The sequence below is a fragment of the Typopeltis vanoorti genome, chromosome 17 (assembly GCF_054136105.1).
Source record: "Typopeltis vanoorti isolate ZY-2024b chromosome 17, IOZ_Tvanoo_1.0, whole genome shotgun sequence".
In the NCBI taxonomy this organism is placed as follows: Eukaryota; Metazoa; Arthropoda; class Arachnida; order Uropygi; family Thelyphonidae; genus Typopeltis; species Typopeltis vanoorti.
The window spans coordinates 27669759-27695816 of record NC_143565.1 but is presented as its reverse complement, the minus strand read 5'-3'; the positions used below and the strand labels follow the sequence as shown (position 1 = coordinate 27695816).

Genomic DNA, 26058 nt, shown 5'->3' with positions numbered 1-26058 from the left:
TCACATTATGCAGTGCAAAACGCTGCTTGAATCTCATGAACCAACCGGAAGAAGCATTGAGTTCGTAGTAATCGGGCTCTCCTTTCTCCTTCAACATGTTGAAGTGCTAAGTGGTTACGGTCATGCGTTTTTGATTCAGGTCCTCTATGCATGATGGAAGTAGGTTTTCCAATCATTGATAGGACCTTGTCGTTGAACTTGCAACTTCATTTCAAGATTGATTGCTTGCTTTTTTCTGTGATTCTTCACTAAGTTTCTTAATTGGGTGTGTAGCGACCATGTTGCACAAAATATAGCGAAATATTTAACGATAAATACACAGATAACCTATTTTTGAAACACAAAATCAACAGAGGAACTGTTGAAGCTGCTTGCCGACTACCGAGGGAGGTTGCTGCTGAATGTGCTGCTGCCTCTGCATTGTTGCTAAATGAAAGCCTTTTTACTTTACGCTTGCTTGCATCTTGTTTGAAAGTATAGTCGAAAATGTTATTTATCCCATTATGGGATCACGGACGTATCTTCGAGCGGACGTAAGTCAAGAGATGACTGTACTTCCATTGCGTATTCAAATTTAAAACACTTGACAACTAGATGTTCCTTGTGAATAATGCATTGTACAGGTAGGAAAGCAGGATATGGTTCATCATGCTCAAGGAGCCCCACGAGCCCTTTAGTTTTATCCCTCATAGCAGGAGCATCATCGGTTGCAATGCTGATGATTTTTTGCACGATACCGAAGCTTTTGTAAGTACAACATCGAGAGCTTCTTTGATGTCATAGCCACATGTTGTATCTTTCAGCGCTATCAAGTCCAATAGCTTTTCCTTGATGTTCAGGTCATGAGATACAAAACAGACAAATGTAGCTGTTGTGGTTTGTCCTGAACATCTATAGATTCCTCCAGTCAGACTAAATGCAGTACAGTTTTTCAAAATATGGTGTTGGTTATTTACAATATCAGCACTGATAATGGAAATTCTCCATTCAATTTATGCCAAGACTGGCAACTGTTCAATCAGTTTGAGTAGTTATTTTTATTATCCAGATCAAAAACTGAAATTATTTGGTCATCAATTTACACGGACATAAATTTACTCTCACCATTGAGTTGTTCTTTCAAAGTTGAATGTTTAGTTATCCTCAGATCAGAGCCAAGAGGAAATTCTTTACTAAAATTACTGTAATGCATGTCATAATGACTTTTGAGATTGCTTGCTTTGAATTGAGTAAGTGTTATTTGGCTTATTACACAATTGGTTTACTTTTTCGTTTCACAAAATGAAATTCCTCTTCCCACTCTGGCCTAAAACTTCTGTGTTCCTCTTCATATTTATGTTTTTATGTGACATTTCTAAGCACTTGAAAAAGAGTTCAGCGATAACAAGCACTGTCAATGGACCTCATGCAACAATATCTTGAACGATACCGATAGATGAGCACTTGAAGTTTAACTAATGTGTTGTGGCGGGCAGGCATAGCTTCTGCATCCCTACCACCCACCTCGCCATGCACACACTTACTTACTCCCATACTATTGTATTAGTCAAAGTTTTGACTTTTCTAAGTCTTACTGGAATTATTTTGGCTCCAAAAGGACACATAGTTGGCCACCCCTGCAATATGGCATACATGTGAGTTGTTTAGCCTATAGTACATCAGTACTGTAAATGGGCAGAAAATTGAGGTGAAGAAAAAATTTGTCATATTTATTCAGATATACCTGACAGTTGAAGATGTAGCTTCTTGAAAAACTTAAGATACAAGTGAAAGACTATCTTCTTAGCTATATTGATGAGATTACATTCAGTTAGCTGGACTAAGGAGGGAAAACTTTTGTTAAGTCCACTCATAAAAAGTAGTACATTATTATCATGGATTGAAAAAGCCAACTGTAGATACCTAAGATGGGACTTTTTCCATCCAATTCAGACTCCAATAAGCCGGGAGGTAGTCTCATACCTGACAGTTAAATTCATCTCCCATGGAAAGACATTCAAAATAGTCAAAGGGCAGATATTGAGGTTGTAAATTAGGAGTGATTCAAACTGATACTGGAAGAAGACAAATGTGTATCTATCATTAAATGTTAAATTAAAAAATTAGAGAATCTGGAAATTTTACTCTCCAGATCTTTATTTTTCTTACTTGGTAATTCTCATTTAATCTGAAGGAATTTCTAAACAGGATATCTAAACATTTATATATAATTATTCTTCATTTTGCCTAAATGGTTATAGTCAACTCTTACTACAGTGAACCAAATAATAGCTGCAAAGGTGAAAGGTATGCTATAGCAAATTTCATTTAGAATATTTATAGAAAGACTTAGGTGTCAAAGGGATAAAAATCCTATGTTGTTATATAGCCAGTAAGTGAAACTCAAGATTGGCTTTTCATTTTAATTAAACTTAGGTGTCGTTGATGTTTCATAATAATGTTTTATGAACATTATTATGAAACATCACTATGGGAAAAAATATTTATTTAATAAATGTGATAGGCACACAATAATAAACTACTAAAGATTTGGGTGGCTGTCATTTTAAATCCTGATAGCTTGACTTCTCTAAATTAACTTTGTGATTATCTGACCAATAGAGGATGACATGTAAGGACATTAGTTCTGTTGTCAGGTACAATTTAAATAGTTTTCCTCAGTTATGTAGTTTAGTTCTGTGTGCCTATCACAGTTATAATGGGTGCTCTGATGATGCTGGTTAGAAAACCAATGTGAAATGTTGGGTAGATTAATAAATATATTTTTTCCTTTCTTTGTTGTTGTTGTTTATACTGTAAAACATTATTATGAATTCATTTCAAATAGCAAAATGCCATTTAGGGACTTTATTATAAGTGAGTTCATTAGAATGTTGACTGCAGTTTGATTTCAAGTGTTTTATTCTGGATAGTATTGAATACATAAAATTTCCTTTGCTATGGCTTAACTAAGCATAATATTTTTCTAAATTTTCTGGAATTCTGTGTAATAAAAGCAATACATGGAATGTAATTAGTTGAATTTTTAGTTAATAAAGCAAAAAATACCGCATACTATGATTGAGCTTTTTTTTTCTGGCTATTCTTGCAGACGTGTGGATATTTTCTGTACATTTCTAAAGATCATAATAATATCCTTTGTGTTTATAGGGAGAAAGCTAGTGGATTTGAAGAGTCCATGAAATACAAGAAATTGACAAATGCACAGAGATCGGGTCTTAATCAGATTCCCAATCGGCGATTTACATTATGGTGGTCACCCACTATCAATAGAGCAAATGTAAGTACTTGGCATTTTAACTGTTTATAACTTCTATGTGTTCATAACTATTCTTCCTTTTTTTTCTATGAATTCAGACTTGATTACATGATTACAGAAAAAAAAACAACCAAAGATATGCATATAAGACGGGAAGAAACTCAGATAAGGTATGTAGGGTATATATTTGAAAGTAGGGAGTGATGGAGATATCAACCTGGATGCTAAAAGAGTGTTCATCTGACCTGGCTGTATAATTTGAGTCTCAGCACAAGGAATATTTCACAGGAGTGGTAAAAATGTGTGATGATTCCATTGTGCCGGCCAGGTGGTTAGCACATCCACTCTCCAGCCAAGAGGTTGCAGGTTCGAATCCCACCTAGGGCATGGATGTTTGTGATTGTCTTTCACCTTCATACATTCATCCAGACAAATATGTAAACACACTCTCAAGATGGAGTGGGTCACCATGGGAGAAGTAGACCCAACTCTCCTGCAATGGGAAAGGCCTTGCACAAGGATGATGCAAAGATAGATCTGTCTAAATTTTGACCTATCAGTATCTTTGGAGTGGTGGTGAAGATTTTGGAAAAGTTGGTAAGAAATTGCAGGTTGGGTGTTTAATGTGAATAGAATGTTAACAGATTGCTAGACAGACATATTATTAACATACTATCATATCATTCCTCTTTCTCCTGTTTTGTTAGTGTCTGCAGTCCACAAATTCTCCATCTCTCCTCATAATCTACATTCCAACAGTCTTTAACACTCCCCTGTGCATCCTCTCCACCATGTCTATATAACCTTGGAAACCTGAGACCAAATCTGTGCACAACAGTCCACATGAGGTCATATGAAAGACTTGTAAAGAGACAAAATGACTTCCTTATAATTACACATTAATGTTCATTTCAGCATTGCAATTATCCTCTGAGTTGTATTTACATCATCATCATCAAATTCCTGCCATGTACCTCAAGGGGTGTATAGGATATGATAGTACTGCATGAAAAATTTACATCATTATTAATTTCCTATCTACAATTTTCCTCCAAATCAGTCTGTTACTTCTCAAGACTCCAACATTATCAGATCTTATATTTCTATCGTCTAAGCCACTTTGTACCGTATCAATCCACCTATATCTTGGTCTTACTCTGGGTCATTTTCCTGCCCACCCAGCAGAGAACACTTGTTTTGCAAATCTTTCCTCGCCCATTCTTTTTAAGTGACCATACCACCTGAGATTAGCTCTGCTAACACATTCCTGGATGCTATCAGATCCATAAGTTAAAACTGGTTTGAACACTGTCTTGTATACAGCTAATTTTGTGTTCTGACTAATTTCTCTCTTATTCCATATGAATTTATTCAATTGACTTCCTACCATATCAGCTTTGTTGATTCTGTTGTCTATTTCCTTATTTAATTCACGACACAGTTGACATTTTCAACGATTCTGCTCATTTTCGTTGTCTTTGTCATTTTATTACTGACCTTCATACCATATCTATTACAACAGTTATTCAATTTAGTTAGGGAATCTTGCAGACTTGTACCGGATTTATTTAGAAGTATAACATCATATGCATAAATCAAAGAGCTGTCATTAACATCTCCAATTTTAATACCACTCCTTCATAATGTGTCCATATAGATAATGAATAACAGAGGGGATAGTGTACTTCCTTCAATTCTAACTGCTGACTTACAACTCAAATAGAGACTAAGTATTGCATGATATAATGCCCCATTGACATCATATAACTGTAGCGTATTGAATAGCTTCTCTCTTGGCACCTTGTCGTATGCCTTTTCCAGATAGACAAAACTTAAATACAGATGTTTGTTATATTCCGATGCTTTCTCAACTATTTGTCATAAAGTGAAGATCTAGTCATGACAGCCTCTATTTGGTCTGAATCCAGCTTGTTCTTTACCAAGCTTTTCTTCCACAATTCTTCTCAACCATTTCTCAAGTATACTGGCATAAATCTTACCAGGAACACTCAGTAGGGAAATACCTCTATAATTCTCACTTTCAGTTTTTCCCTTTTTATATATGGGTACTATGAGAGCTCTACTCCAATCATCAGAAATTCATCCCTCTGTCCAGGCCTTCTGAACTATGCAGTGCAGCCACTCTAAGACTTTTATACCACCATACTTCAGCATTTCTTTCCACATTTCAAGCCTTCGATGGCTTTTTCTACTTCAAGTATGGATATGTATTCCTGACTGTATGCCTGTTGAGTATTTTTTTACCTCTGTGCTATCACTTACTGCTTGTTTCATTTAGCAATTTTTCGAAGTAATTACTCCATACTTCAGGTATATCTTTTTCTCCCATTTTCATGTTAACTTTATCATCTGTAACTCCTTGTACAGCACGCTTTCCTTCATTTCTAAGCTTCTTCAACAAACTCCAGAATATTTTGCAGCCTTCTTGGTATTTATTTTCTATGTTCTTTCCAAAGTCCTCCCATGACTTTTATTTAGCTAGTTTTACACAGTGTAAAACTAGCTAAATACAAATGTAAGAAAGCTAAACAGCTTTCTTACATTTGTCTCTGTATTCTCTAAGAGCACAAGCCTACTTATTTGCCATGAACTTTTGATATGCTTTCTTCTTTTCCTTCACTGCCTCTTTAACTTCCTGTGTCCACCATGGAGTTCTGATTTTTCTATTCTTGCAGACAACCTCACCACATGCCTCTCTGGCTGAATCAATCAGAGTTTTCTTAAAGGCTTGCCACTCAATCTCCAAGGTTTGGTTCCTGTTCTCAAATTCTTTCATTTTTTCTTCAATAATCTTTGTTTATTTTAGTCTACAGTTCACACCTGAGAGCTGCTCAACTTTTATTTGCTTTAAAACTTTCTTATATGTTATTCTTTTCAATATGAAATTCAATTTTATCCTGCTCAAGACTAAATAGTGATCACTTCCAATGGCAAATCCTCTGTACACTCTGATATCCTGCAACAGGGAGAAAACATCACTATCAACAATAACATAGTCAATGAGATTTTTCTTATTCCTTGCCTCTTCTCTCCATGTGAATTTGTGCACATTTTTATGTTGGAACATGGTGTTAGTAATAACCAGTCCATGTTCTGAGCAGAAATCCAACAGGTATTTGCCATTATTATTAGCTTTGCTGTTTTCTCCAAATTTCCCCAAAATATTTTTGTATGTCTGACAATCACTTCCTACTCTGCTGTTTAGATCCCCAACAAGGACCAACTTTTCCTTTTTCATTGTGTCAGTTGCTTTCTCTAAAGCCTGAAAAAATTTCTCCACTTCTACCTTAATAGAACCTTCTGCACAAATAAGTCTCATTCTCATGTTCCCGGTTCTCATATTTGTCCACATCACTCTACCTGAGACTGCCTGCCATTCAAGAAGATTAGCCTCGTGTTTAGTGTTGAATACTATGGCTACTCCTTCTTTTCCTTGATTGTCATCGCCTGAATATAACATTATGTATTTATTGTTCGGAACAATCTCACCAATTTTTGTCTTTTGTTTCAGCCGGTTACAGGCAAATTCATCAAAAAACAGTTAATCGAAAGACAATTCACCGAATGCAATTCCTCGAACAGCAATTCATCGAAAAAGCAATTCGCCGAACGACAATTTAACGAATGGCAATTCGTCGAAAATGCAATTCATCGAATGACCAATTCCTCGAACGACAATTCGTCGAAAATGCAATTCGTCGAAAAAACAATTCACCGAAAATTTTTCGATGAATTCTTTCATAATTCACCGAAAAGTCATTTTTCTTGCAAACTATTGTTTAGAAAATGGTCAGTAACAATGTGGAACGTTACTCATGATACAGACAACATATGGAAGCGGTCATTGAAGCGTAATAATTATTTTCTTGCATTTTAGAGCATTTAATGTAAGTGTACATCCTGCTTCATTGTACAGTTAGCGATTTATCTGTAGTGAAGACAGGAGTACCACATGCACTTATCTCCCGAATAACCTCGAAAACATGTAATTGCAGTTAATAAGGGGAGGAATAGGCTAAGAAATTCGTTCTACCAAATTTTGGCACAATAAGTATAGTCGATTGAAATTAAAAATTTCGTTAATTTCATCCAGCCAGAGCAGAGTTGCTAATATCATTTCGGAACTTCTTTACGGAAATGTCATGATAAAAGTGATCCATTATGAACTAAAACTGAACCATGCATTCAGCTTCTTGTACTGAAAACTTCTGCTAAGTCAGCAAGTTATTGTAATACATAATTTCGACATTTTTCTTTGTCGCCCCGAATATAGCTGAACTGAAAACTGGAATGGTTCGACATTTTTTTGTAAAAGTTTCAAATACGGAATCCAAATAAAATGTTTTCATTAATAAATGTAATAAATAAATAAATTTACTGAACGTAAGTTAGTAGGATTAACTGACTAGGCTTTTCCTCCTGGAAATAGGCAAATCGGACAAGAAAGACAATAAGAATCCATATTGTTCTGTAATTATTCCTTAGTAAAGCAGCATTGCTATACCAACAATCATTATATTGAGGATGATGAGGGAAAATAGTATTAATCATTAATATTACTACTACTACTACTAATAATAATAATAAATTGATTCTTTGATGTAAATATTTTTCACAATATAATAATAAAATATACAGGAATTCAGAGTAAAAATATTGGAAAACTTGAAAAAAATTCATTCCTGAAGATTTTTCAATCACGTTTCACTTATTCACTCCTGTTTCTGTTATTCCTCAACGACAGGAGTGCCACATGCACTTATCTCGCGAATTACCCTGAAAGCAAGTAATTGCAGTTAATAAGGGAAGGAATAGGCTAAGAATACTAATGAGTATATGTGTGGGTATATTTCTGGGTTTTGAGGAGGTGATGGGTGCAGTTTGTTAAAAAAAAAAAAAAAATAATAATAAATAAATAAATAAAAGGTTAAAATATTCTCTAGGAAAGGAAAATAATAAAATAAGGAATGATGAATAAAGAGTCTTAAAAAACAAACCTATAAACCTTTTAGAAGCATATTCATCTAGTGTTATATTTAGATGAGCAGCAGTTGGAAGTCTTATTCGACTTTTGAAGGATGCTAGTGGTCGGCAGATCACAGTTAGAAAACACAGTGCTAAAGGAAATTGGAATTGGGTTGAGCTGTTTTGAATTAAGGAAGAAGCAACTGGCCTTAAATCACTGTGTGTTTTTCCTATTCGGTTCGCTTGTTTTTCGGCAAGAAAAAAACAAAGAAATAATTTCAGAGGAAAAACCTTCCATCCTCGTATGAGACAGGCTAACTCACCTTCAGGTTAAACGCCCTGATAAAGGCACTTGACATCCTTAATAAACGTAGGATGCTGACGTCTTTTTCAGCAGTTTCATTAAATGAGCTGTAGAATTTTTCTCTTCTCAGTTTCTGCAGTTTTGTAGAAAATAAGTTTAGGATGGAGGACTTTTTTTTTATACATTCACGCCAAGTTTTTTTATAGTCTTCCATTTTCCAGAGATGAGATGTTTCTTAAAGTTGATTTTTCTGTTTTGGAATTTTCGAGTTGGTTCGAAAAAATGGCTCAACAATGCGATCGTGCATAATCGCATTGTTGAGCCATTTTTTCCATGAGGAGACGACTACGAGAGTGGCATACCTAAATATGCTAGAGAAATTTGTGTTTCCCAGATTGAGAATGTGTAGGGCCTCATTTTCCAGCATGATGGAGCAACTCCACATTATGGCGACTGCGCGTATCCCACTGCTTGTGGCCACCGCGCAGTCCCGATTTGATTCCGATGGATTTCTTCTTTTGCATATATTTATATTCGTGTATAAATAATTAAGTAAAAGAGTTATTTTCCCAAATGATTACTTTTTCTGATTTTTACATATGAATTGTTCGTGACCGAACAATTCATCACGAGGAAAAATCAGAAAAATTCATCTCGCGAACTATTGATTGCAGAAAAAATTCGCTGAAAATGTTATTCGCTAGAAAATTGAAATGATATTGCATTGATACCGATATGAAAAGTAACTGCAGTGAAGATAAATTTCGTAAAGGCGTAAACTTTTACTAACGCATAAACTGAACAAACTTATTTGCTATCACAATACATAAATGGTCTTTTTACTGTATTCAGTGTTAAACAAAACCACCTGTTTTCTGGCTTCTGCATTATAGCATCTGTTGAAGTGAAAGTTTCTTTAATGGTACATGGACATTTTCATTGTAGTCTTCGGACAAAACAGAAGTAGTAAAAATTTATCAATTCCTGAGTAAAAATGAATACTTGTGTGTGTTATAAGAGGTTGATTTACAACAAAATATTAGCATTTTTGAGATATATTCTATTATTGATAAGACATAAGAGCTGCTGACAGTAAAAAATAAATAAATAAAATAAACTAAAACCTAATGTATTGAGATTAACAAATTGTTCAATGCTAGAATGTTGAGTTCTTTCCTCATATCGTTGTTTTTAATATGATATTGCCATTGATGTCCTCTATTCACGCTCCTAATCTTTCTCTCTAATATCTGCAGTCTCTAGACTTTGATAGTGTTTTTTTTTTCTTTCTAAACCAGCTTTCAGATCCATAATTTTTTAAAACTGGTTCGAACACTGTCTTGTATACAGCTAGTTTTAGTGTTTTGAATAATTTCTCTAATTCCATGAAACTTTGTTCTTTTTCCTTCTTACCATACCAGCTTTGCTAATTCTGTTGTCTATTTCCATATTTAAAATTTTAAATTTGCCAACTTTACTAAAAATTGTGCCTAAATAGCTGAAATATTATGCTTCTTCTGTAAGTTCTCCATTCAGGACGCAGTTCACATTTCGTCTTTTTATTGTTGATTTTCATACCAAATTTAATACAGCATTTATTCAGTTTATTTAGGGTTACGCACTGGATACGATAATATCCAGTGCGTAACCACCGTAGATATGTTGAAAATATAATATGGAGGATATCATATAGAGAATGATTCAAAATTTATGCTTATTTAGAAGAATTTCTAATGCTTATGTCCCCCCTCCTTATTTTCTCCTGCAATTCAATTACATAACCATTCTTAATTTCTACAGGTTTGAAAAAGTTTCCAGATAGTATTCAAAATCTATTACTCCATTTTGACAAAAGAAATAAGAGAATAATATTGTTGTACCATGAAGATTCTAATTCTGTAATCTTTCTTTGCCATCTTAAATCAGCTGTTCTACTGTCTGCTGAAATTATTTGAAATTTTAGAAACACTATGCTATATTTTCAACGTGTAAAACTGCTTATATGCATACCACACAAAAGAAAGTTCTGTAGAAATTTCAGATTTTTGTTTCTTTTTCTTAAAATAATCTAAATATTTTTACTTCTACTTCTGATGCTGGTTGCTATTTCTGAAGTAATCTACGTCTTAGAAATACTACGTCTTAGAAATATTTGATAGTAATCCTCTTAGCTGGAGGAAAAGGGTAAAGGCTTAGATTACTCTGGGTGCTATTGAGAAAGAAAAGAGAGGACACTTAGCCAGAAGGGACACTAAAGTGCCTCAAGCTGTAGTGCGAATTAGATCAAGAATGTCGTGTTTTGTTTTCAATTGTTGATTAGTAGACATCCTAACATAGAAATAAATATAGACATTTCTTTCACAGGCTGATACAGTATTTATGCTAAAATAAGTTCTTAATTTGTAATGATCAGTTTCATTTTTATTATCGAAAAATTATAAATTATTTCTTTAAATTATCTTGAAAAAGAAGATTTGAATTGTTTTTGAGAGAAAAGGAACATATGCATAATCTTATTTTTTGGTGGAACAGGGGGGATTATAGACTTATTCAATCTGCAGATATTTCAGAGAATTTATTTTATAAATTTCGCAAGACAACTGTTACAAACGTAAATCACTTGGGGAAACATGTCCATTCATTTTAGTGTAAATAGTAGCAAATGTTTAGCTACTTCAACAATGCCGTGTATCTAAACTGGAAGAAAAAAATATTTATACAGGAGTAATAACATTTATACAAGAGTAATAACATCTGCTGATGTTCTAACATCAGCAGATATAAATCTGCTGATGTTAGAACTCTTACATAAATAATTTTTTCTGACATATCTCTATTAGTTATAATGTAATCAATCTACAGATTTTTGCCCTCTTTTATTCTACCATCTTATGGGCAGCGATTTCTTCTTTCTACTACAAGAAAAAAAAAGCAGATAACACAAGAAAAATATGTAGTATTTTCTTTTTCATTGAGTGAATTTACAATGTCCTTTCTTTGTGTTTTGGAAGGAAAGTGTAAATGATTATTTTCTTACTATTTTTGCCACTATAACACATCTGATACAATTAGTATATCTGAACTAGCAGAAAATGCATACATATCAATTTAAATCATAACCGTTAATTTCATTTTGTAATGACCAATTATACAGGAAAACCAAGAAGATTACAATATAAAGAAAATAAAGAAAAAAAATTAGTGATATGATTAAAGAATTTCATTTTATTCTCTATAAAACAGAGTCGCTCAAGCAGGTCCTTCAGGAAATCTGTGAAGTATTCTTCGAAACATGATTTTGAACAAAAATATAACATAATCTTGAACCTCCGCAGCCTGTTTTTTTTTTCAAAAATAATTCAAATATTTAAAATAATTATTGTGAATTAATTTTTTTCGAGAACAAAGAAAATGTTTTGTGGAGTAAGCGATTAGAAAAAATTAGCAAAAAAATAAAAATAAATAAAAATGAAATTAGTGTTCCAAGGTAAGGCGATATTTAAATGAAGAAACTATGCAAGAACCTTTATTTTGTCCAGGCATTAAAATTGATTTGTACAATAAAAAGAGAAAATAAAAATAATTTCTATATTTTTAGTTTATCCAATATAACTAGGATTCAGTTACCCAGCATAGAACGAGGAACTGCATTCCTTGTTATAGACAACTGAGATGCAGCTATGAGCTTGAGATAATCCAATTAACTCTTCTCTTCAGCGGGAGGGTTTATCACACCTTCTAATGGACATGCTGACCGAACTGCACTTCTTATAACTTCAACAGATAGCATTCATCTTATCCAGATTTATCTGGACGTCTATAGACGTCCTGCCCGGTTTGGGGGGGGGGGGGGATTAAACGAGGAGGAACTGGTACAATTAATAGATGACGTCGAACCAAATGGCAGGGAAAGTTCTGCCAAAGATTATGATTGTGATGAGTCCGTTAAAGAATTCAGTTTAAAGAAATTAGCAATAGGATTAGACTTGGCAAGAAAGTTATTTTATGGATAATGATCTCTCAATGAAGAAAATTTACGAGACAATTGGATATTTGTTTAGTTCCGTATTATGAACTTAATAAAAAATTGTAGCATAGTGGTAAGCAAGGTCTTATTACTGACTTCTTGAATTCATAACTAAACCAACCGAAGTATGCAATAAGAACTATTGCATACATATAAATAAAGAACATCTATGAAGTATACATACAATTTATAATTTTTTACTATGTATTTGTTGCATAGTTTTTATGTTTTCTTAACTTGCATGAATTACCTGAATATGTCATTGTTTATATAATCTTAAAAAAAAAAAAAAAAAAAAAAAAACGACTTGGGAACCTAAACCTACTTTTTCTATGTGATTTGAGTCTCGCATAACGCGATTTATATAACGCGGTATTTTTGTGGAACCTAACATCCGCGTTATACAAGAGTTACCTGTACTTCAATTTGTATCTTACCTTCCAAGTCAACAGACTTCATTCCTGCCCAATGCAGAAGTGTTTAAACTATTTAAGAATATGCAAAAAAAAAAATTGACCTCTACTGTAAGCCGAAATTGTTCTATTTTTTTTTTTTTTTTCATTTTTATGCAATTTACATAACTGTTTACTATGAATTTACAAGTATACATTCACATATCATTTGTAGAGAATTAGCCAAGAACTAAAATTAGACAAGATTTTTGCATGTGCATCTTAAATATTATTTATGTTATTTAAATATTTTAGTTATCATCTTTATGCTAAGACCAATATTGTAGATAAAAATTCCTATTACCAACAAATTTATCATTTTTGTCAACAAATTTATTTACCAAGTATTGAAACTAATTGATTTTCAGTAATAATAATAATCGTATGATGATACACGGTCGTAAGTCCCCTTTATGGGGAGGTACGGTACCATCTCATTCCCCCCAGAATTTTATCCGGGCTCCAGAACAGCTGATGAATCAGACCTATGGCTGGGTCAGTATTCCTGACTGTAATCCGTGTATGTTCACTGGACCGGTTTGCCTGCTTGCGGGATAAAAAACTCCAGATAAACTGGTGGAAAAAACCCTGCTGTTCACTCCCAAGACCGGCTAACTTGGCTATGGCAGATCCTTAAGCTCCTCACGTCATTGATGGGAATCGAACCTAGGACACTCCTTCCCCAGGAGTACGATTGCGAAGCGCATAGCCACGAGGTTAACCGCGTGGACTGATTTTCAGTGATATTACACTGTAAATGGATCATATAGTTTATATGTATGTTATCTGATTTTGCTGAACTTTTTTTTTCTTCCAAATAACTTTTCCATTTTCATTCAGTTTACCTGACTTATTTACACTTAGGCTGGTAGTGATGCATTTTCTCTTGCTTTTATATGTATAATGTAATAAACTTGCCCTACTTTTATATTTCCATTATTTTCCATATGTAATTGCAATTACCAGCAACTTTCATATACTGATAATAAATTAATCATATGAGAATTAGTAACGAAATACAATTATTCAGTGACATATGTCATATATATATATTATTATACTTATTATATTATACATTATGTTACATTTCAATTTTTGCGATAATGTGCATTTATTTTAGAATACTATTCAAAACATAACACTGCAAGTTTCTTAAGTATTATTACTCTACATTGTAAACTGAAGACAGTCGTTTTTGTTGTTTTCTATACTTCTTTTTATTACCTATTTTTCTGAAATCTAGTCGTCTTTTCGTTTCCGATAATCTTTGTTAGTGCATCCTTATTTATTTATTCATTTTAATTTACTCATTTAAAACACTGCATTTGTATACCAATTCGCTTTATGGTTTTGGATTATTGCATGTGGTCAGTAGAGGATTATTATCATTAGGGGAGATACTAAGGGAAAGTGATCAGAGCATACTTCACCTTTACGACGAGTTGCCTCATAATTGAAAATACCTCAGGCGCAAACTTCACTTATCTGTCTGTATGCTCACTTGCGAAAAAGGATTAAAACAGAGTTTAGAAAATTGCTTGGTATCTTATCTTTAACATAGTATATACCCAAGTTAAAAAAACTTTTCACATATATATTATTATATTATATTACATATAATTATACTGTGTTATATATATTATATTATAAGCTGTTGATTATCCGCCATGACAACTGGAAAGTGTAGTTCACAAGTTGAAAGTGTAGTAGTTTTAATAATTTTACAAATTATTAAAAATCAAATCAAGCTATAAGATACAAACGGATGTGAAATCCATCGCGTTAAATAAAACATTCAAGATTTCTGTTTGTGTTAATTATTTTGAGTTTTTGTCTGCAGCTTCGTGATGTGATTTTTTTTGGTTTCTTGTTTTGTTTGTGGTTGATCGCTCTCAAACTGCTATCTTAGGGTATATTCCTAATTGTCAACTAAATGTTTTCGAGGATGCCATATGTGTAGTTTGTTCATTTGAATTTTATGGGTTTCACACTAATGACTTTCCATATGCAAATATCTGCGGCATAAATATGCTTCGGCCGAATGGACTAAGGCTTCGATGACTGTGTAATGTCTAAGTGAATATTAAATATGTTCTTCTGGCCTGCTTGCTTTTGATAGAATAAATAAATAAATAAATATATGGGCCACACTATGGAATCTGTGATGCTTGTAGCTTTCTAGTGAAAGCTCTAAGTGTATTCTACAAAAATTCTGAATTCTGAAGGAACTTCGACAATGGAAATAACTTCAACCCTAATACCCCATTAGGAGATGGAAATGAAATTAAATGTTAAATATATTAAATATTAAATATCTTTGTGATAACTTCAGCGTTCTCCCTACGATTTCTTTTAACTGCAGAGAATAGGATATGTAGTTGTATCTCATTAAAATTTCAATCTGAGCTAATTTCATAATTTTTGATTACATTTCTTTCTTAATTGTGGAAAGGCGGCATGCTCTAGGTTTCCCATTACTATTGACACTATGGAAAACTGTGATGCTTGTAGCTATCTAGTAAAAGTTCTAAGTGCGTTCTACAAAAATTCTTTAAATTCTTCGTTTACGATGCAACTTTATATTCAATGATGAAACTGTTGATTTCAGCCATTGATTTCAAAAATGTGATAATATAAGAACTTTTAAAAGATAAACCAGAAAGAAACACAAATAACAGTTTATGAATAATATATTATCTATTATCTACCTTTTCCGCAACATGAATAATTATTCACTTTTAAGTGAATAATTATTCATATATAAACAATTATTCATAAATAAACAATTAAGCTGACCGTCAGTTATAATTGACGGTCAGCTTAACAGCACAATACAACTTATATCTGAGACTTCTCAACAAAACTAATGGCTCCCAAGGGGGCCACACCCACAGTTTGGGAAGCGCTGGACTAAAATACTCCACATCTGTCTCAAATAATCAAAACAACCCATAACAGTCTTTCCAAAGGTCGAAGTTCTCGAGGTAGCCAGTCAGCTAAAATACCTAGGAGTAACAAGAGATGGAAAATTGAGATTGAGGGATTAGGCCGATGAGCGCTGAAAACAATATATACAGGAGCTATACGACCATTGATAATTGACGGTCAGCTTAACAGCACCATGCGAATTATATCTGGAACCATTAAAACAACTCCTATTTATTGGCTTACAATGCTAAGCAACATAATACCACCAAATCTAAGAAGTGATGCTCTGTCACGAGAATATGACAAAGTACTCAGAAATACTGTATTGCCTATACATAATGACATATCAGAACTATAGCTTAACAGATTGAAATCAAGAAAGCCCCCCCCCCCCTCTTCGTGAAGATAAACATCTGAGAATGATTAATTAAAATACTAAAAATTAATGGAAACGAGTGTGGAGCATAAATACTAATGCCCAACTCAAAATTTAGTTTGATAGTTGCTGCCTCAACATCCCGGCAGGGGCGAGCAGTAGTGCCTGGCGCCTGTGTGCAAAACTTTAGTTGGTGCCCCTATCCTCCCCTCCAATAAAAAAATCACTTTAAAAAAACGTTTTTTTTTTTTTTAAATATTTCCTCCTCTTTGGCGCCTTTACTATCCTAGTGCATGTGTGCGTCGCACACATTGCACATATGGCCGGCGTGCCCCTGTATCCCGGGTGTGGAATTGGAAAGACATGGATAACACTGAACAGGATTCGTATGCAATAGAAGATGTGCAAGATTTCTGTACAAGTGGAGGAAAATTCCCTCACTGGAGTGTGACTGTGGACACCAGAACCAATCAATCCATCATATTTGCATTGAGTGCAGTCTTCGCGAATATACAGGTCAAAGGAGCGACTTCCTAGAGGCGAACCGCCTTCTATAGACTGGATCAGAGAACATGATCTTAACTTATAAGTGCTTTGTCCGTCAAACGTGTAACTGCCTGTTTTACTGTAATTATTTATCATTTACACTTTTTTTTTTTTTTTTTTTTTTTACTTTTTACATATCAATACCCATTTTTGTAAATGTACTTTTATAACTTTATGTAGATTGCCATACGATAAACAATAAATAACCTCCTGGTAGGGTTACTGTTGGGAAGAAAACGAAAACACCACACACACACACACACGTATGCTTCGACATTTGAAACAACTATCGTTCAAAGATTTGAACCGTAGGTCAGATGTCCACAGAAACTGCACTTTCTTGTGATAGTTTGGGGCTCCTGTGCAGTCAGTCGAAATTATCAATTTATTGTTTTTTCCCTTAACATTAGATATCACTCTTTCTAGACATGTAGAATGATGCTAAGCTGCAAACATAACTTTAACTAGGCAAAATAGCTGAAAATATCACAACATTTTCTGCAGAAATGGTATGGCGCCGTAAATGAATTCATTTTTTATATTTAGAAAGACATCCCAACTAATGTAATTCTGATTTTTATGTGTGGTCTCTTTGAGTTTATTTAGGTAGGGCGATATCGATGTTTATTCTTCTTTCCGTCAATTTACTATTTCATAGCGAACCCTCTCTCTCGTTTCGTTTTGGTTGCCTAAGAAATATTGATATTTATTTTCATTTTTTAAATTTAGTATAAAAAAAAAAGATTACAACCATTTATACTTCCAGTCTATTTTTGACATCCGTGCATCATGGTACGTGAAGAAATTTCGTAGTGAATGCTTTCCTTTCTGTATGTAAAAAAATGTCGCTAATATTCCTTTCTTAATTGAGTTAATGTATTTCAGTAATGTAAACTTGCCTACTACAGAACTATATATATATATATATATATATATAACGTTTTTTAACTTGGGTATATTATGTATTCAAGATACCAAATAATTTTATATAAACTTGGTTTTAATCCTATTTCCTAAGTAAGCAAACGGACAAAAAAGTCAAGTTTGCGCCTGCAAGTAGTGCAAGTCCAAGACAACTCTTAGTAGGGCCAGTCGAGGCAACTCTTGGTAAAGGTGGATAAAGTTATGATCACTTTTCTTAGTGTGTATTATACTAATAACTAACTAATATATAATATATTATATATATATATATATATATATATATATATATATGTATATATGTATATATATATATATATATATAATAATATATAACTAAATAATAACTAATAAAAAGTAATATACTAATAAAGTATACTAAGAAAAGTGATCAGAGCTTTATCCACCTTTACCACGAGTTGCCTCGACTGACACTACCAAGAGTTGCCTTGGACTTGCACTGCTTACAGGCGCAAACTTGACTTTCTTGTCTGTTTGCTTACTTGGGAAATAGGATTAAAACCAAGTTAATATAAAATTACTCAGTATATTGAATATATATATATATATATATACAGGGTGTTCGGGATAAATTTGACAGTTTCGTAAGGAAAAAGAAAATCTTCTTTGTATCTATTAAATTTAATGAATTGACAAAAAAACATTACAGGCAGAGTTAATTACAATACTATCAACAAGATTTACTCAAAATAACCACCATTAGCATCGATCACAGCTTCAATTCTGCTTCGGAACCTCGAACAAGCTGATGCTACAGTCTCCCTGGGAAGGGCCGCAAAAACTGTTTTAATTTTATCCATTAACTGGGCTTTTGTATTACTGGAAGTGCGATTGGTGTCTTTTTCAACTGCGCCCCATACAAAATAATCCATGGGGTTAAGGTCTGGGGAGTTTGGAGGCCAAACATTTGGACTGGTGAAGTCGTAGAAATTTTCAGACAACCATTTTTGACTTTTCCCAGAGGTGTGGCAAGGGGCCGAATCCTGCTGCCATACATACGGCCTACCATTGGCTACCCTTGTTATCCAGGGCTTGACTACAGTTAGCAACTCCACGAACAAAGCCCGAATTCCAATGCCAGGGTTCTTCAACACTTGTTCCTGCAGATTTGCGAGGAATTCTGCTGTACGAACGCAATCAGATCGTCTGCTAGGGATCTTTCTTCTTGCTACATCCTCGTAGTCACCATTGCAAGTCTCTAGTTCATTTAAAAATTAAAAGATCCCGAAGTACAATAACACGTTTCGAATCATTTTATTATACTGCACATTAAGAGGAAATCTCTCTCTCTTTCTGTAAAAAATATAGCTTGATCCTTTTTCATTAACGTATGAATTTTTATTTGCTAATGCTGCTATTTAGAATTTATGATCAGAGATGCTGAAGCCTAGATTAATATCATGGCTTTTAAGACGTCATTAAAAGAATTTTTTTTTTAAGGGGAAGGGGCGGAAAAATATGCTACTGCACGTGGCGACAAAATTTCTAGGGTTGACCCTGTGGCCAGTCCTGGTGAATATGGTGTTTGAGGTAGATATTGAAATCCCAAGTCGTATATTGTCTGTTGGATTTCATAAGCAGGTGCATTGTCCTGCAAAAGCAACACGCCTCTGCTTAGTTTCTTGAACCGATTTTCCTTCAGTACCTCCTTCAATTCCTTCAGAGCTGCTGTAACAGTTTCATGTTACAGCAGCTCTGAAGGAATAATTCATTTCTTGAGGTAAGGTAAGGATTACACCATCCATATCCTAAAAGACAATGGCAAGAACTTTCCCTGCTGACTGTTTGGTTCGAAACTTCTTTGGCCATGGAGAACCTTTGTGTCTCCACTCCATTGACTGTTGTTTGTCCTCTGGGTCATAGTGACGAAGCCATGTTTCATCAACGGTTAGAATATAAGCTAAAAAATTTCACGAGGATGAAATCCCTTTATGAAATGTTCTTTTAACATCTCTACTATATCCGCCTCAGTGGATATCATTCACTGCAACCAGTATGCCCCGCCAAAAAATCGCTTTCCGAACGAAGCAGGATAAATAGTAGGATAATAAAAAGATATATACCTCTCAAAATAATCCAAAACAAACAAAAAAAAAAAAAAAAATTGCACACACATCTTCGCCCACACGCCTTATAATTCATTTTTCGGTGAACTGTATTTTCGAAGAATTGTTGTTTTTTGATCAGTTGCGTTCGATGAATTGTCTTTTCGATTAACTGCTCATCGGGGAATTGTCTTTCGGTGAATTGCTTTTTCGATTAATTGTCTTTTGGTAAACTGTTTTTCGATGAACTCTCCAGATACCGTTTCAGCCATCCCTATTATGTCGATCTGGTACTTATCTAATTCCTCAGCTAGCACCATTTCTTTGCCATTCAAGTTTCTTATGTTGATAGTACCGATCTTTAACTCTGGTGATGCTGAGTTTGGGTGTGTTTTCAGATTTGTTCTAGTAGCTGGCTTTTCGCTGTTTGCCTTTGTTCTCTGCCAAAAACAACGTGGCCTCGTTTAACTGGATGGTGCCCCAGCCAGTATGAAATTTTATCATGTGCCATCATTTTGTATTTTGGTTTAAGCCAATAAGAAAACAATTTGGTCGGCTAAATCCCAAATTGCCAGCCCATCCCCATTATCCAGGGTTAGATTCCCATCAGGGTGCACCACGAGAAGGTGAGGATTGGACATTAGATCAGAAGCCCTGGTCGGTTCTCTGCATTCCTTTAAAGGCTATGTGGAGGTCTCCTCTCAGTTATACAGCTTTGACCCTTAAGCATCCCCTGTATTTACATTAGCTGTATTTACACCTTTGCTATATAGCCCACTAACCTCAACTTCCTGTCTACTAAAACTTCAAGATCCCTAAGTTGGTCAGTTTCTTCTAGCATAATCCCACCAATATAATACAGCACTAGATATCTCATTACACATGCATAACTACATGTACTGACATTGAACTGATAGTCATTTTCAAATGCCCACAATTCCCAGCTTACTCAAAACATTATGCAAGTACTGCATATCAGTTGCTTTCTTAATTACCCTGCATGTCTTTGCATCATCAGCAATTAGATGTATCTCTCCTGTTGAACTCTTCCCAATGTCATTAATTTAAAGCAATGATAACAAGGACTTGATCCCTGGTGTGCTAAACCACTGGTCACCTTAAATCTTGCAGACCACTCACATTCCCTTATACACCACTTTGGATAAGAGGATAGGTGGCTATATCCAAAACTGTTAGTTTATAATCCAATCCCATATCAAGAGGCATGGACAACTGATGCTGCACCTGGAGAAAAGAACTTACCAGGCCCTCAGAAGTGGAAAAAAAAGCAGGAAAAAACTTAAGCCTGGACTCTTAAAAATTGCAGGCCCAGGGAATCTTATCCCATTCTTGTTAGGGCTATCCATATCCTCCAATTTATGCAACAACTTATCATGCTCAATTCTGTCAAAAGATTATTATTATTATAAAATGTGAACAAGTTACTCAAACAAGACCCCCCCCCCCCCCAGTAAACCCATGCTGTTCCTACATAGTATAGATTCTCTTTCAACCAATCGCTTGTAAGAGATTCACATGTAGAATCCATTTTGTTCCTATGATTAACTATTTGCAAAGTTAGTTCTTGTTGTAGTTTTTCTGTAGTCTTGTAGTATATTTTTCCTCTAGTGTAGTGTAACCTGCTGTTCTTCGACATTTTATTTCTGCTGATATTATTCTTTGTTGGTCTATTTTTCCATCATCCATGTTTCACTTCCATGTAATATAACAGGTTTAGCTAAAATTGAATATTCTTAATCTGTATTTCTTTGTATAAATTTTGTTTAAATATATCATTAATCATGCTTATAATATATTAATGTGAATATATTATATGTTTTGGGTCTGTTTATTTAATATAGCTTATATTAGAGCCAGGATAATTAAAATTGTTGACATATTCAATTGGTTTGTTATTTAGAACTGTTTTACTTCTTAATGACTCATTCTTTAAAAGCAATAAGTTTTATATTATCAGAAGATATTCTCATGCCATATTTGGTAACAATCTTGTTCAGGTTGTATAGAGCTAATTGTAGTTCATCTTTTCTTTTAGTATTTAAGATTTTATTATCCATATAATAACATATTTAGTCAATAGTTCTAATTGTATTCCTGTTATTTACACATTGCCATTCTTTTAATATCTCATTAATATATATATTAAAAAGGACTGGAGGCAAGTTGAATCCCTGCACTTCTTCGCTGTTTCTACCTACGTGGATTTTACTGCTATTATATATATTTTCATATATATATATATATTGCCAGTTGTTTTTATCAGTTGTGAAGATAATATAGTTTTAACTAGCATTTGTTTCTTTTTGCTAGAGCAAAGGCTTTTTGAATCTGTGAATAGGATTTTTTTATTAGCTGTTTTAAAGTGAAAATTGAAGCAGCGTATGTGCAACCCTTTCTAAATCCATTTTGTCCTTCTACTAATGTTGTTTTTCTAATACAGTTATTTATTTTCTTTTTCAATATTATTTTGTATCTGGAATCTAATGGACTTAGGCATCTCTGTAATTTGAACTCTGTACATTTTAGTCATCTCTGTAAATTTGAACATTTTTTCTTTATGTTCATTCCAGTTTCTAATGCCCATTTTCTGCCATTTTTCTTCCCCCCCCTAGACTAACACTGGCGACTTTCCTTATTATATTGCACCTATTCTTCTATTCTATTCTATTTTAGTGTTTTCATTGACCACTATCTCTAGTAAATATGTTTTGATTTTTCTTTATACAGTTTTCTAATATTTTCTTCTTGTAAGAATTTTATTTTAAATATATTTTCTGTTGTTTTTATTTATTTTCATCTTCTGCCATTTTGGAGGTATTGACATGTTTCCAATAACTGTATATTTTCTGCTGTTTTTATTTATTTTCATCTTCCGCCGTTTTGGAGGTATTGACATGTTTCCAATAACTGTATAATTATCTATATCCAAATGTAAACTCTGGCATATGTTATTAGGTTTTAATTTTTTATTCTTTTTAAATTTCCTGTTATGTATTGAGTTACAGATTTAAGGCCACTTCTTCCCACCAAATAAAATGAAACAATCAGTGACAGCACAGTGGTAAAAAACATTGACCAGGCATGCAATCAGGAATACATATCCATACTTGAAGTAGAAAAAGCCATCAAAAGCCTGAAATGTGGAAAGGCATCTGGAGTAGATGATATTCGACCAGAAATGCTTAAATATGGAGGAATAAAAGGCTTACAGTGGGTGAACTGTATAGTTCAGAAGGTCTCGACAGAGGGACGAATTTCAGATGATTGGAGTACAGCTCTCATAGTACTCATATATAAAAAGTGAAATAAAACTGAATATGAGAATTACAGATGTATATTTTTCTACTGAGTGTTCCTGGTAAGATTTATGCCTATATACTCGAGAAACGGATGAGAAGGATTGTGAAAGAAAAGCTTGGTGAAGAACAAGCTGGATTCAGGACAAATAGAACCTGTCAGAACCAGATCTTCACTTTATGACAAATAGTGGAGAAATCATGGGAATAACAAAGATCTGTATTTAAGTTTTATAGATCTGGAAAAGGCATATGACAATGTGCCAAGAGAGAAGCTATTCAAAACGCTCCAGTTGTATGGTGTTAATGGGGCATTACATCAAGCAATACTTAGTCTTTATTTGAGTTGTAAATCAGCAGTTAGAATTGAAAGAAGTATAGGAAGATGGTTTAATATTAAATCTGGTGTGAGACAAGGATGTACGTTATCCCCTCTCTTATTCATTATCTATATGGATTACATTATGAAATAAAGTGGTATTAAACCTGATATCAAAATTGGAGATGTTAATGCCAGATCTTTGCTTTATGCAAATGATGTTATACTACTAAATAAATCCGATACAAGTCTGCATGATTCCCTGACTAAATTGAATAGCTGTTGTAATAGATATGGTATGAAGGTCAGCATTAAAAAGACAAAGACAATGAAAATATCAACTGCATTGTGAATGGAGAACTTGTATAGAACAAGTAAAACATTTCAGCTACTTAGGCATGATTTTTTGTGAAGATGGTAAATTAAATATGGAAATAGACAACAGAATCAACAAAGCAGGTATGGTAGGAAGTTAGCTGAATAAATGCATATAGAATAAGAGAGAAATTAGTCGAAACACTAAATTAGCTGTATACAAGACAGTGTTGAAACCAATTTTAACTTATTGATCTGAGAGTTGAGTTAGAAGAAGTGAAACACTTGACTAAAGACTAGAGACTGCAGATATGAAAGTCCTGAGAAGATTAGGGATGTGAACAGATGGCATCAGTGGCAATATCATATTAAAAACAAGAATAGAGAAATTAGACTGATCTTTACACACTACATGAGTACAACTGGTGATACATAGAATGCTGACGAAAACATCACAAGCGAACTGAAGTCATGTATAAGAAAGATTTCCATTCAAGAAATATATTCTGGTTATTTCTGGAAATGGCGCCTCCGTAGCACAATTGGAAGAATGATGGTAAGTTACGCCCTACAATTGGAAAAAGCCTAAGTTCGATTCTCGTCATGATGAGAGGATCTTTATATGGAAATTTTTCAGTTGAAGGTGATTTAGCTGATCTTATATGGAGGTAGCAGGATTTTTTTTCTCCCTTAAACTCGGGTTTTTCATACATAAAGACCATTAGGCCTTTAGTACACATGCAATTTACAGACCAAAAATACTAGTGATGGTAGATGGCATTAGTGTAGATGATGGAGACAGAGAGTTGTGGAATAGGTGCCCTCCTCTGATGAGTTGGACTCCTTGGAGGTGTCGCAGAATAATAATATTAGGAAAGAACTTGACGTTAGCATCCTGGAATGTGTTAGCAGAGCTAATCTCACGTGGTATGGTCACTTAAACAGAATGGGAGAGGAAAGATTAGCAAAACAAGTGTCCTCTGCCAGGTTGGTAGGGAAAAGATCCAGAGTAAGACCAATATATAGGTGGATTGATACAGCAAAAAGTGCCTTAGAAGATAGAAGTATAAGATCTGACAATTGATTTGGAGGAAAATTGTAGATAGGAAGTTAGTAATGATGTAAATTTTTCATGTAGTACTATCATATCCTGTACACCCCCTGAGTGTAAATGTCAGGAATTTGATGATGATGATGCCTATAAAAGGAATTTGCTGTTTTCAAATTATTGAATTGGACAAAGTCAACTGACCTTAGTCCATTCTTATTTTAATGTGGTTTTTACCATTCCTTCCTATAATGTCCAATATTGTAAAAAGTTTTTTTCTTACTTAAGTATAAAGAGCTGATAAGCTTCATTTCGGCAATGAAAACATTACTTAAATTAAGGGGATATTAAATCCCACATAGTTTTAAAACCGAATAAGAAACTCAAAGATTGGAATCCGAGAGTTTCTTGCTGAATATAGTAAACTATAAAGTATCGGCGACACTAGCGTTAGCCAATGCAAGTGATCCTAGTACGTAGTACAATACCGGGCGACATTATGACCTCCCTCCATAATGTAATAACAGCATACATTTCCTAGGAAATGTGTCTTTAAATTATGGAAAATACCTAAGAATAGTGATCTGAACTTCCTCCACCTTTGCAACGAGTTGCCCTGGTATTGTACTACGTACTAGGATCACTTGCATTGGCTAACGCTAGTGTCGCCGATACTTTATAGTTTACTACATTCAGCAAGAAACTCTCAGATTCCAATCTTCGAGTTTCTTATTCGGTTTTAAAACTATGTGGGATTTAATATCCCCTTAATTTAAGTAATAGTTTTTTTCTTAGTTATAAAGTAAATTATACTTGTCTTGTTTAATCCTGTATCAAAGTGTAAGCAAATGAAGTTTACATGTGAAGTATGTTCACGACTGGGCTATTATTTGTACATAGACTTGTATAGAGGCTGTTGACTTCAATTCATATCAGTTACCTTAGTATCCTATAATGCAAAGCACATTTTCATACGGATGTGTATATTGCTGTGCATTGTACACATCCATATAAGAAAAATAATTCATTTTTTCATAATTCACAATTTCATAATCATTTCATAATTCATTAATTCAGCCTTGTATCTATAATAAATAAATAATCATATGTTATTTTAACAGAATAAAATAAGATTTATTTTTGGTATTTTGACATACCAAAAATATTTCACCCTCACCACGAATACACACCAAT

At 33.8% G+C, this 26058-nt stretch overlaps 1 protein-coding gene across 1 annotated transcript in view; it reads left to right on the top strand.

Annotated features, from left to right (window-relative positions):
* Positions 1-26058, top strand: part of Prp8 (pre-mRNA processing factor 8) — a 411861-nt gene that overhangs the window by 276738 nt on the left and 109065 nt on the right. Inside the window, exon 28 of the mRNA XM_090407427.1 lies at positions 3151-3280. Coding sequence (XP_090263553.1) covers positions 3151-3280 — 130 coding nt within the window. The remainder of the gene's footprint in view (positions 1-3150; positions 3281-26058) is intronic.